Consider the following 14,713-nt stretch of genomic DNA (forward strand, 5'->3'; position numbering starts at 1 on the left):
TACATCCCCACCAAAACTGGCAGGTAAAGCTCCTCTCTATATAAAGGGAGCATAAGCTACATTCACTCTCATTATTTAGTTGGGTAATGAAATGTCTGTAAGCAAACAACTATGCTCAGAGAGAGAGAGAGAAAAAATGTTTTCAAAATACAGAGAAAATGACGAAAAGAGTGGAATTAGAATTTAGTCTATTTGCTAGAGCATTGGAGCTGTAGTTGGTAATTGCTTGAATATAAATATAAATATAAAGGTGAAATCTAAAAAGTACTGTAAGTTTGGCAGGTAAATAAGAAATAATAATCAAATACTCTTCAAGATGGCTGGAATACTGAGTCAGGAGTGCTGAGATGGATAATGTGTTGCAATATTCTGATATAGATCTCACTCATGTTAATATATTACTGCTCTAACGGATCTTAGAAATACTTACCTAATTACAGGCTTTTCTGTACAGGTATTCCTCAAGTTATGACAGTTCATTTAGCAACTGTTTGAAGTTACAACATCACCCCCGCAAGTACTTATGACACAGTCCCTAGGTTACGAATGTTGCAGCACCATGGTAGTTGTTCCCCCTTACGAATGACCACAGAGGCACCCCAACATTCACCCTGCCTATTTCCCCCCCATTGGATTTCCACAGGCAATGGGCCACTTACCTTGCAAAGATCTAGTGAGCTGTCTACTTCTAGCCTTCCTGCTGCAGTTTCTTTGCCTGCGTTTGGTGCTTCAGGCCGTCCGTGCATTCACAGAGAATTCGCTACTGATCTCACGTGATCTTGCGCTACTTCAGGCCTCCATTCTTTGCAAATGGAGGCCTGAACAAGATCTGTGCCAAAAGGCTTTGCAAATGGACGGGAGGCTTTGATGTTTCTGGCCTTCCATCCATTTGCCGTTTCCTTGCTGAAGCCTACAGGGGCGAGAAATTGCATCCCTGCAGGCTCTGGTGGTCTTTGCAAAAAGCTTTTGGCACAAAGAATGGAGGCTGGGAGCAGCGCACATGCCCCTCCTGGCCTCTGTTTTGCAAAGACAATTAGAGCCTGCAAGGATGTAGGCAAAGAAACTGTGGCATAGAGGCTGGAGACGCCACAGCTTGCTTGATCATCGAGATCTTCAAAAGATAAGTGAGGTGGGGCAGGATGGAGGGGGGAGGGGGGGAAGCATGAAATATCTCAATGGGCTAGGGGAGGCCTTGGGTGGTCGGAAGCAGTAGGTCCCACAGGGTCTTCCCCTCCCTGAAATTCCTCATGTGCAATTAACGACCTGAATGTTTGATTAGCAAATACATTGGGTAACAAATTCCTCGAGTTACAAATGTAATTGGTAGGCTCTCTTACATTCGTAAGTCGATGACTACCTATACTTCATGTATTGATTTACTGTAGATGTCCACTAGATAGCAGCAGAAAGATACAGAAAAAAGTGTTGCCATCTAGTGTGTCAACGCTGCAAACATTGCATGTTTTTGCTTTGACAATATAAGAGGCAGCCTTTTCCTTTAAATTGTTTTGCTCTTAAAATTAGATGAAGCTGGGGAGAGGAGGGAGAATGTTTTCCCCGGTTGTTTTTAATAAGATAAGAAATGGAGTGTTACAGACTGGAAGGGAAACTTTGCCCTTCAAACTGATTGGAGAATGTGATTTATGACTGCTAATTGGAGGAGGGAATTGTGCCAGATATTATTGTAGGTGCTGAAGGGAGGGGAATTCAGATCTTGGCATGCCAACATGCTGTGCCGACAATTTGTTCTCATTATTATAGACTTTTTAGAATAAACAATGCCTGAAGGTTCTTTGAAGTGTTTCATTAGTGAGAACCATGACATTGTGGTTATCTACAGTAGATTTCCACAGCTCAGATTTGGTAGCCCCTAATCTTTAATCCAAAACTGAAACATTGAAAGATAGTGATATAGGTTTGGTTTGCTATAACTGGGGTGAGGGGGAAGGAATGGAATGTGCCATAAACAATGTAGGGTCCATCCTATAATAGTACTACTATGCAACCACTGAAATTACTGGCATTTTGGGCCCTGGATAAGAGTGGAAAGAATTGTAGCAAAGAATCAAATTTCTTTTTCAAAAACGTAAGCTTTCCTTTACTTGGGTTTGTTTCTAACACTGATAGGGACTCATAAGCCCATGTGTGGCATTCAGCAAAGATAAATATGAAATGTGAATATTTTCATAGTAGCATTACTAGTTATAAAATTTAACTGTTGCATAAGTAGAAAGACCACAATATTAAAGTTCATTTAATGGGATTTTACCTAAATGTAAAATTATTGGTAAGAAGCATTATAGCTTGCTGTTTCAGATTCTGATTCTCCAGCGAGTTTCGGTTCTTGAGGACACTAGCCAGACCAATACAGAAGACACAGAACACCTTCCAAAAATAAGCATCGATCCTTTGTCAAGTAACATATATTCTTCATCTGAAAGAATTATTCTTATTTGGATGAACAGACATTTTGAGAAGACACGAAAAATTGTGTGGAAAGATTGCAAGAAAGGTGGGGAAAATCACTAAATTCATGTTTTTATAGATTCTCCCCCCTCCCCTCGTGCTGTACAGGAAAGAAGTTTGTCTTATACTAGTGCTATACAGTAATTTCCTAGTGCAGTTTTACAATTTTAGAGTTTATAATTTTCTCAAATATATTGCATTACTAAGTTCAGAAATATAATTTTTTCTCTGAACAAAATTTCCATTTATGCACTTTTTTTATAGCTGTTGTCCCTTGACTCTCCCTTGTCTTAATAACTTCCATTCATTGGTAGATGGTTGTTGGGAGTGCAGAAAGAAAAGATCACATTTTATCATTCTTCTTGTCAGATAAGTTCCAAGGAGAAACTACCAGAACGCTTGTCAATAGTATCTGGGATGAAGAACAAAAGTTCACCATTTTTTAAGGTGATAGGTTCCTTTCAAAGGGGGGAGGCAGTCTAAAAGACCAGGATGCATGAAATGACTATGAAAGCTTGTGATCAGGGACTACATCAGAGAGGCACTCTTATTATAGCACAGAGTAGCCAACTAGTTTATTACGTCACTGAAAATACGGTAACTATGACAATAAAACAATTTTGGGGGTATTGATTGCAGATGCAATGCAGAATTTCAGTTTGATGAGCATTAATATTTAAAATAATGTGCAAAATATTCTTTTGAATTATTTGAAATATATTTTTGTTTATTTAAAAGAGATATATTACACGGCTCATGATACAAACATATAGTATACATATACATAGGGCATGACTGTATTGTTGTTGTTAGTTGCGAAGTCGTGTCCGACCCATTGCGACCCTATGGACAATGTTCCTCCAGGCTTTCCTGTCCTCTACCATCTTCTGGAGTCCATTTAAGCTCACGCCTACTGCTTCAGTAACTCCATCCAGCCACCTCATTCTCTGTCGTCCCCTTCTTCTATTGCCCTCAATCTTTCCCAGCATTAGACTCTTCTCCAGTGAGTCCTTCCTCCTCATTAGGTGGCCAAAGTATTTGAGTTTTAGCTTCAGGATCTGGCCTTCTAAAGAGCAGTCAGGGTTGATCTCCTCTAGGACTGACCGGTTTGATCGCCTTGCAGTCCAAGGGACTGGCAGGAGTCTTCTCCAGCACCAGAGTTCAAAGGCCTCAATTCTTTTGCGCTCAGCCTTTCTTATGGTCCAACTTTCACTGCCATACATTGCAACTGGGAAGACCATAGCCTTGACTATATGCACTTTTGTTGACAGGGTGATGTCTCTGCTTTTTAGTGTGCTGTCTAGATTTGCCATGGCTTTCCTCCCGAGGAGCAAGCGTCTTTTAATTTCTTTACTACAGTCCCCATCTGCAGTGATCTTGGAGCCCAGGGAAATAAAATCTGTCACTACCTCCATTTCTTCCCCATCTATTTGCCAGGAATTGAGAGGGCCAGATGCCATGATCTTGGTTTTCTTAATGTTTAGTTTCAACCCAACTTTTGCACTCTCCCTCTTCACTCGCAACAAGAGACTCTTCAGTTCCTCTTCACTTTCTGCCATTAGAGTGGTATCATCTGCATATCTTAGGTTGTTGATATTTCTTCCAGCAATCTTAATTCCAACTTTTGATTCATCTAGCCCTGCCTTTCTCATGATGTGCTCTGCATATAAGTTAAATAGGCAAGGCGACAGTATACAGCCTTGCCGGACTCCTTTCCCAATTTTGAACCAATCAGTGGTTCCGTGTCCAGTTCTCACTGTTGCTTCTTGGCCCGCATATAGGTTTCTCAAGAGACAAATAAGATGTTCTGGTACTCCCATCTCCTTAAGAACTTGCCACAGTTTGTTATGATCCACACAATCAAAGGCTTTAGCATAGTTAATGAAGCAGAAGTAGATGTTTTTCTGGAACTCTCTAGCTTTCTCCATGATCCAGCGTATGTTGGCAATTTGATCTCTAGTTCCTCTGCCTCTTCTGAATCCTGCCTGTACTTCTGGTAGTTCTCGATCCACATAGTGCTGGAGTCTAGCTTGTAGGATTTTAAGCATAACTTTACTGTATGACTGTATGTATACCTTGAAATCCTTTGGAGTTGTACAAGCATAAATTCCTGATACTCATTAAAGCACACGTAATTTTTTTAAAGGTTATTCTTCATCCTAATATAGTAGTTACAGGTATTAATCAGTCCAAAAATACTATTCTTGTAAAAGAATAACAGAAGTAACAATAACAAATTGCAAAGCAGATAGCTGTTGATGCTACACATTGACTTTATGATTACTACTTTAAATAGGATTGAATTGTTTTTAATAGCCATGCTATTTTGTATTTTTAGTTTATATTTTTACAGTTGACTAAGGTATTTTAATATAGATAAAGAGTGAATAGGTGACATAATTTTACATGTAACATCTAGGTCAGGGGTGTCAAACTGCCAGCCCGTGAACCGGATGCATCATAGCAAAACCGTGCCCACCCCATTGCTGGCAATGGAAAAAAAGTCATGATATGTCAGAACACGTCACGTGATGTTGTGAGTTTGACACCCCTGATCTAGATGTACAAAACAGCAAGAAAGGAATTAAAGAAATCATGCGTCTTTTTCTTAACTTAAAGCAGGGGTGCTAAACTGCTGGCCTGCGGGCCGGTTACATCATGCAGAGGCCGCGCCCACCCCAGCTCCGGCAATGCAAAAAGTCACGATATGTCACGACACATCACGTGACATGGCAAGTTTGACACCCATGACTTAAAGGGTTAGACTTCACATAAAGTTCAGCTCTTGTACCTTAAATTACATGTATTAACTTGTGAACAAATTCAATGACTGTCCAGTGACTTTAAAGAAAATGAGGAAGCTCTGACTTCATACAGTTCAAAGATATTGAATCATTCTCATGCTTTCTTGTTAATCTTCTCTTGGCAATGCTTCAAGTTTTTAGAACTGAAGTACTATAATTACTTTAAATATTAAAAATGTCCAAAGTTATGCTTATAAATTGGGTTATATTTTAATTCATTATAATATTTACCCATGAGTCCTCTTCTTATGCATTGTTAGTTGATAAATATTCTAAATGATGAGCTGTATTAATTATTGAAGCACATAATGTAATTGTCAGTCAAGACATATGGGGAATTCTAATTAATAGATTTCCTAGTTATATATTCATAAAAAGAACAAGTAATTGTTGAGTTTTGAAAAAGCACACACTGAAGCAGAGGTAAAGCTAGTCAACCTAGCTATTCATCAATGAATGAAAACTGTTGTTTCATTTACATAATAGAATGCACTTTCATTTGTTAGAGAACTAAATCTACATAATTCAAATGCATTAAACAAACTTATCAGGTATTGTACACTAATATTCAAACATAGATATGTATACATAATATCATAAAATGAATCTTTTTAGAAGTAATATATATTTAATGATATGATCATATGATTAATTTCCATGGCTTCCAAGTGTTATCTACAATAAATACATAGACAGACAGACAGATATATCCTGCATGCCTCCTTTTAGAACAAATGGAATATTTAATTATTACACAGAGACTGTGGCTTGCTCTTAATCGATCCCATTTTAATAGTCAGCAGTCACAAGTCAAATAAGCAGGTAATAGTTGTCATTACTCCACAGATCTTCTAAACCATGGGTGTCAAACTCGATCGTATCACGTGACGTATTGTGACATATTGCGATGTTTTTTTGCCTTTGCGAGCCAAGGGTGGGCGTGGCCTGCATATGACACATCCAGCCCACGGGCTACCTACCAGTTTAACAAAATTTCAGGATTGTTAGAAGTTGAGAAGTACTTTTCCCTGATTTCATTATCACAGAGTAGGTTACCGTAATACAGCTCTTAGAGTGATTGACAGGCAGCGTGATGGGCAATATGCTAAATATATTCCTACATTTTTCCTGCCATCCAGATAATGTGTTTGAGCAATTAAATGGAATTCCATGGAAGACAGACACTTCACTTAGTACCCTTTAATCCTAGAGCACCACTCTATGAAAGTAACTTTACAGAAAGAGTTTGGAAAAATAAAACCCTCTCTATTTCAGTAAGGTCTCTGTGACATGTTCCAGGGCAGCATTTTCATCAAAAATTAAATTCTGAAACCTCTGCCATTAAAGATCAGAAAAGTTACATTGGACATGCTGTGGTCAGTGGTCAACATTCCTGGGTTAACCTATAGTCTGAAATGAAGGGGGCACACGTCAGCCCTTCCCCCTTTCCCTTGAATGGGAAGTTGCAGTTTTCCACCCTATATTCCCCTACTGCTTTCCTATTTGCTCCCAGGCTATTTTGTATTTTCCTTTCACTGACCTCAGTATCTCTCTTTATAGCATTCTGTGATGCAATCAAGAATGCAATTTGTTGCCAATTAAGAACTGCTCCCTCACAGTAAGCATGTACTGTGTATAGGAAATTTAGCTTATTCCTATGGCTCTATGAACATTGAAACTACTGAAATATCTCTGTTGTTCATTTTATAGAATCATGCAAAGTTGATTTCTCCAATATTTGTATCACTGCCAGGTAGTGCATACCAATTTATGTTTTCTCACTAGTCTCAGTAATTATTTTATGACATGCAAGATTGCTAAATTTGGGGCAGGAGCTTGTAAAAAGTTAATTAGATGCAACAAAATCCTTACATATTTGCACAGTTGTTTGCTATGTGCTTGGTTATTTGTAGTCATTTATTTTATCTAATTATTTAATTTCAATACAGCATTTGCCCATTTCAGAAAAGTAACTGTGGGCAGTGATCAATCATAAAACAATTACAATATAAATAAAAAGTAAATATATATGGCAGCCAATCCTTTCAGCAATCCCACTGTTCCACACTTGTTTGCACTCTGATTCAGGTGACCCTAAGGGTCCAGTTTAACTCTAGATGGTTTTAACACCTCTCAGAGTGCTAATGACTGGCTGCTGTAACAAGCATAAAACTTTCATTCACCCTCAGTTAGAACTGAAGAAGCTTATTAGATGAAAAGTGAAATGTCTTCAAGAAAATCAAGAAAGTCCAGTTGTTTTTAAACACATCTTTGGGATAGCCATGACTGGGATGACGAGAGCATCCTTAGACATGAGGCAGCTGAGAAAAATTTTCAAGATAGATATCTATATAGCCAGGAAATAGAACCTTTTCTACATTCAACATTCCATATCCACACACATAACCAGGTCTTCAAGGGCTTATGAAAAGCAAATAAGATTGGAATCATCTTAATCTTTAAGGGAGAATGTTCCAGAGGGCAGAATTATGGTGGAGAAAGCATGTCTCCTAGTCTCTGCCAGTTGACATTCCTTGGCTGACAGGACCCTTAACATGACCAACCTGTTGGACTCATAATGACCTATACTCTATCGTTATTGTTTTGTTTTTATTTTCATAAAACATTTTATTTTTTTCCATATTTTAGATTTATTATATACAATTTAATTGTTTTTATAGCAATTTTCAGCTCGTCATATACCTATATTAAAACATACTAAAGATATTTTAGTATTAATATAATTCATCTTTAAATTATTTGTAGACTTTAGTTTCCCTTGTTTCTGTGCTATTAATTTTAATCTTTTATATATATTCCTCATAATCTATAGAGATTGTAAAATTCTAGTTTTAGGCTAGTTTATGTTGTTCTATGGCCAAAAGAACTAACTATAAGAAAACAAAGCAATGTATTGCTCATACTCTTTTGGAAATGACCTTATGCCCCAGGATGTTGAACCTCTTCTGCTCCATTCTCAAGCAGCTAATAAGATTTTGGGCAGATGTTCTACATTGGGAGTCGGGACCAGTTCTTAAGAAGAAGGAGCACACTCTGGGTGCCACAGTGTCTTGGAGCTGTAATCCTAAAGACAAATTAGAAAATGAAGCAGCAAGAAAGAAAATTACTCCCTGTTTTTCTTAGTGTACCTACTGTATATATAAGTTTTTTTTTCTGCTTCAGCTTGCAACAGTATCTTTGTCTAGCAGATTTATGGAGAAGTTGGAAGCGTAATATAATTCAATGAGGGAGTGATAATTTATAATAGTTGTCAGAAGAGTTAGGTTTAACAGATACATTGCAACATCTTTCCTATGAAGAACAAACACAGCATTTTTATAAGTCCACAAAATTTGCATTGTGAAATTCTAAAATCTCATTTCAAATAGGGGACATACCTCCAACAAGATGGATAGTTAACTTCGATAGAGATCTTCATGACGGCCTTGTCCTTGCTGCACAATTGGCAAGCTATTGTCCCTATTTGGTAAGAAAGATTTAAAAAATTTTTTTGATAGAAATGTTATTTTATGTTTGTTTATAATATATTTTACCATATTAATGGCAGAGCTAATGTGGTATTTTCATGAAGTTTGAACCAAACAAAAAAAATTAATTATTTATTTAATATGGTTACCATTTTAGCTTGTGCATTTTATGTCTCCTCTTCTAAGTATGTTACTTTTAAAACTATGTTCAAACTCATTGCCAAACCTTCTCTTTTATCTGCGTCTCTCACACTAGTATTGAAACTTTTCCTTTATCTTTAGGGTTATTTATTTTATTCAATTTGATGCCACCTCACTCTAAAACAAATATGGAAGCTAATAGCACAGTGAATAGATTTTTTTTTAAAAAGCCTTAATAAATAAAACAAGATAATACAGAACAAGAAGCAAACTGGAAAAGGGAAGAGAAGAACACAGTGGGAAACTGGCTGAGAACCAGAGCATATTTAACCTGCACCCAAGGGGTTCCAGATGCCTTGACTCAAGGCTTGCAGAATAGCCAGGTTCTTAAGGACCTCTGGAGTGCCATGAGACCACCCAGATCTCAGGGAGAACTTCATTTCAGAGAGCAGGCCCCACAGTAGAGGAGGCACACTATCTAAGTCCTGATAGAAGACACTGATCACAGGAAAGTGTGCCAGTGTTATTATTTTTTTCCTGTTCAACATGCTATTCCCTGTGTTTGAATTCACAGGGAGAGAGAGATTGTTTGAGATTTATAGGAGTGGAACATACATACATACATACATACATATATATATATATGTATGTATGTATGTATGTATGTATATGTATATGTGTATATGTATATATATACATATGTATATATATACATATGTATATATGTATATGTGTATATGTGTATATGTATATATATACATATGTATATGTGTATATGTATATATATACATATGTATATATGTATATGTATATATGTATATATATATATATAAATAATATTCAGGATTGGTCAAATAGGGTTCCCAATAAAACACTTAGATATTGGAGTGTTCCGATATCTAAGAGGCTGCCGCAAAGAAGAGGGAAATCAATCTATTTTCCAAAGTCCCGGAAGGCAGGACAAGAAGCAGCAGATGGAAACTAATCAAGGAGATACCCAACCTAGAACTAAGGAGAAATTTTCTGACAGTCAGAACAATTAATCAGTGGAACTCCTTGCCTCTGGAAGTTGTGGGTGCTCCAACACTAGAGGTTTTTAAGAAGATATTGGACAGCTATTTATCTGAAATGGTATAGGTTTCCTCCTTGAACAGGGTTTTGGACTAGAAGGCCTCTAAGGTCCTGTCCAACTCTGTTATTTTATTATTCTTATTCTGTTATTCTTCACCTGTAACTATTCAATAAATTCACTCAGAAAAACTTTCATTTTCATTTTGGTTGCAGATTTCAACTCACTTTGTGAATATGTACACTCATCCCACAAGTTCTGAACAGTATTTGCACAATGCCTTGATACTTGTGAATGCTTTTCATGCAATAAATCTTGACATAGATATAGTGGTAAGTGGTCCTATATTACAAATACTCTAGGAGTAATTATATTCTTTCAGTTATACTGTTTTATATTCCTATTTTTAAAGTATGCACATAGGTAATTAAATTAATTATTATAATAATTCCCATTATAATTGGTATAATTAGCTTATTTTAACTCTGTAAGAATAAAAAGGGATTAAGAACTTTAATTTTATGGTGGTTTGTAATGTTTAAAAATATGGAGGCTTTGAATTAATTATGCATGAATTTATTTGGCTTATATCTTGCCTTTATTTGTCATATCAAGTCAGTGTACATAGAACTTCCTCCTCATATTCTTACCACAACAACAGCGCTGTGGGATCAGTTATTAGACTAAGAGAAAGAAATAGATCCAACATCTCTCAGTCAGCTTCCATCACTAAGGAAGAACTAGAATTTACAGATTTCTGGTTTCTAGGACAGCATCTTAACCATCACACCAGATTTTAATATGTGTGGATAGGAAATTTGCTTTTCAGAAAAGTAACCACTAATGCTATCCATGTTGTAAATCCAACTAAAAAAATGGCAATTGTTAGAGGAGGTTAGGATGAATCACAATTTCGCTCTATCCAAAGAATTAAATTATCATATTTTGAATACAATGAACAAAGATTTAGCTATCTGGAGAAGTTTATAATTCTGGGAAAGGTGCAAGGAAAAAGAAAATGAGGATGGCAGCAGCAGGATGGACAGTCTTAGTTACGGCAGCAATGAGTGTACCATAGAAAAATCTGAAGAACTAGGTTGGGGACAGGATGTCCTGAAGAAAATTTATTTTATGTGATCACTTGGAGTCAATGCCAGTTAGATATTGGATAATCATCATTAAAGTGCAAACTTTTTTTTAAATGAGCATGTAATACAATAGGCTAGAGCTGTATACATCATATTCAAACCCAAACCAAACTAAGTCAGTACCAATAATGCTGGCCCAGTTCCAGATTATTGTCCAAACAGTGAACAGGATAGCTCCTAACCTTTGGATTTGGGAGAGATTTAAATTCAGCACGTATCCTGTTATTCTAATTGTCAGCTCAGCCTGGTCTTGGATTTTGTTTTACCAAGAATTGGGTTGTGGATACCTTTCTCTTAAAGAGTTTGCTCTTGCTGCTTATGTTGAACATCTGCTGCAAAAGAATATTGTTTTTTTTAAAGTAGGAAAATGATAGAAAAGAGATAGTTTTGCATGAATTGTTTTATTTATTTAGTTAGTTCACAATGTATAACATTTTTAAGGTAGTTTTAAATGGCTTTGTATGTGTTTGATTTCCTAGTCCAGCTTTCCTTTCCTGCACTCCCATCCAGTTACTAATTAAACCATATTATACATAGCTTTTTGAAATCTATTTATAGAGTAAGCAAATGATTAAGTAAATCAGTACATAAAGAAGTAATAAAATATTACTTGAAGTTTTATTTTTGGCTTGAAAATTGTGTTTTTTATTATTTTGTTTACATATAACTTTTTCTTCTGTTAGTTTTCTTTCTTGAATGATATTTCCTTTACAGGAAATATGTGATAATCTGAATAAATAGATATTTTGTACTTCATATGTATAAAGAGAAAGTGTTATCCTTCTCTGCAAATTTCACTTCCTTGTGGAAGGAAGTGAAATTTACAGAGAAGGATAACAGTAATCTGGTGGAAAGTCTATCAGAAATAGGAAGAAAATCATACCTCATCCTTCACCCCTCAGAACATAATGGACCTTTTTGTCTTTTGCCTTTAACATACTGATTTCAAGAAGGCTCTATAATATACTGTATTTATTACTGCTAATAAATTGTAATTGTAAGTAGTAGCAATTGATGCTGTTATTAGTACTGAGCAACCTAAAAGCACATGATCATGAAATAGCTTTTCATTGATTATTGTTCATTTCATCAAATAAATGTTATACTAAGATAGCAGTAAATACAAATGTGGGAGTTGGTATAAAACTATAAACAATGAATTTTGCAGAAAATAAAATTTGTAAGTACAAAAAGTAATACTCCAGAGTATTAAATATTATTTCTGTATATTGTATATTTATGAATATTAATGAGTTATTTTGAACAGTCAATCTTGTTGCTTTAACGAAAACCTTTGAAATAAAACCACAGTAATAAAGGAGTGAATATATCCTCATTATGACTGTTCCCTCATCTTGATTATATGCCATCAATCATTCTTGATTCTTAGCAACCACATACAGTAGATAGATTTTTCTTCATGACAATTTGTCTATAACCAGGTCTTTCAAATCTTTCAGTGGTGCACATATTGCCACTGTAACTGAGTACATCCACCTTGCTGCTGATTATTATATTCTTTCTCCTTCCTCCTTTCCCAGCATTAGAGCCATGGCCAGACAACTAGGTCTGTGTAATGTGTCTGAATTAGAATAATTTGACCCTGGTCATTTGTACGTCAAATGAGAACTCTGGGTTGATTTATTCAATGATCGATAGATTTTTTCCCCCTTGAACTGTATTCCCAGGATTCTTTTTTCAAAACCAAAGTTTCTGCTCTAGAGAAACACATAACTGAATTTCAGTAAGCTGTTTTAAAAGTGTATTTTAAGGTTTTATTGGTATACTAAATTTAAACAACCAGTCACTATAAATATATTTGTAAGAAAAGAATTATGAAAATGTAATATTTTCTGTATTACTCACTTAATTAGTTCTTAAATATTTCTGTAAATTTCCTCTTGTTTGTAACACAATACACTCAAAGGGTTTGTTTCTCAAATATCTGCTTTTATCTACTTCTTTATGTTGATGTTTGAAATAAAATTGGTTTTAGTTCCTATGTTTTACTTTCTGTTTTGTACTGGCTTTATATATGGAATATTGTTAGTTAAGAAGATAATTATAATCTCTTAACATTTTTTTCAAAGATTTTATCTATGGCATCAATTTACACTGCCTTATTTTTAATGTAAAATTAGGCTGCTGACATTTCTGATCCAAATCCAGTCATGATGCTTATGATTTGTGTCTATTTATATGAGCGGCTTCCTCAGTATTCACCTAAGAAAACTCTTGTGTTTGCTGGCCAACTTCATGCTACTATTCTTAGAAAGGTATTTGTATATAAAGATTTTAAGTAATTATTGATAGAATTGAAAATAGGCCTGGGGATTTCTGCTACTAATAGTGGAAGAAATGAACCTTTATAAATAAGCATTATCAGTAGATACTGGAAGATAAGCTATAACATGAAGAAAAAAGAACCTGCACTTACTGATTCATAGCTAGAGGGCTGGTTTCCGAATTTTAACCTTAATAGGCAGTCATGCCATATCAAATATTAGGTTATTATCTGCAGATCTGAAAAATGTTTTCACATTGTTATTCAGATATTTTACACTTCAGTTTCCATAACACTTGTGATTACTGGTAATTAAATTCTAACACTCAAGATAAAGGTTGTCTCATCTTTTACTATACTTTAACACTTTTACTATTTGAAGTGTTTTTGATAATGAGGCAATTTATTTGATTGTTTTCATTTCTTTTAGGAATTAATCAATTTTTATTCAGCATTTTTTTTAATGTTCTGTGATTTTGGATGTCCCTGTTTTGTTACTAGAGCTTTCATCTAATAAAAGATGTAATTTAAAGTCTCAATACAACTCACTATCTTTTAGCTTTTCTTTCGTCTGTAATATATGAATTATAATTCTGTCTTTTTCAGTGATATGCCTCTACAAAAAAGCATATAATATATAGCTTGCTGCTTCCCCCAACATCTTGTTGCATTTACTGAAATGAAAAAAAAGTAATATCACTTGTCATACTTTTTCTGCACAGTTTTATGTAAGCCTTTGGGGGCTGCTCTGAAAAGCAGAGTAAAAAGATTTAATAAATGAAATATTGTATTTTTGCAACAGATACAGTTGAAAAACCCCAGCATAAGGCCCTTGGTATACAATGCTATAATTTTAGGAAAAGAATCTTCTACCTTTTCATTACCTAAGGGAAACACTGTCACAATTCCCCCAAAGTAAGTAAAGTTCTATTTGGTTTATGATTGTAATTAAACTTTTTATTTACTTTGATTTATGAGTATTAGTTAAAAATTGTTGGTTTTATGTGACTTGGAATTCATTTATGGCAGAATTCTTGAAATTAGGGCTAGATCAATCTTATCTATCCTGAAATTTACATTTTCGTTGCTTTTTTTGGGGGGGGGGTGTAACTGCCTTTCAGCTTGTTTTCCTTGTTTTTAGCAGCCATGTATTTTTATTTCCTTTGCCATTGTAAAGTAGCTTGACTACTTCAAGTAATAATAAGTCTTTATTGGTTAGCTTTGGACCATATCAAAGTGCAAAGTTCCAGCAACAAATTATTACTAAAAGTTGATAAAAGCAATTTAAAATGGAATTAGATAAAATACAATTT

At 35.2% G+C, this 14,713-nt stretch overlaps 1 protein-coding gene across 1 annotated transcript in view; it reads left to right on the forward strand.

Annotated features, from left to right (window-relative positions):
• Nucleotides 1–14,713, forward strand: part of CFAP47 (cilia and flagella associated protein 47) — a 208,227-nt gene that overhangs the window by 82,564 nt on the left and 110,950 nt on the right. The window contains exons 33-37 of the mRNA XM_083362899.1: nt 2,317–2,512; nt 8,660–8,757; nt 10,184–10,300; nt 13,258–13,392; nt 14,203–14,315. Of these exons, the coding sequence (XP_083219025.1) occupies nt 2,317–2,512; nt 8,660–8,757; nt 10,184–10,300; nt 13,258–13,392; nt 14,203–14,315 (659 nt within the window). The remainder of the gene's footprint in view (nt 1–2,316; nt 2,513–8,659; nt 8,758–10,183; nt 10,301–13,257; nt 13,393–14,202; nt 14,316–14,713) is intronic.

This window comes from Vipera ursinii (genome assembly GCF_947247035.1).
Source record: "Vipera ursinii genome assembly, chromosome: 4".
NCBI lineage: Eukaryota > Metazoa > Chordata > Lepidosauria > Squamata > Viperidae > Vipera > Vipera ursinii.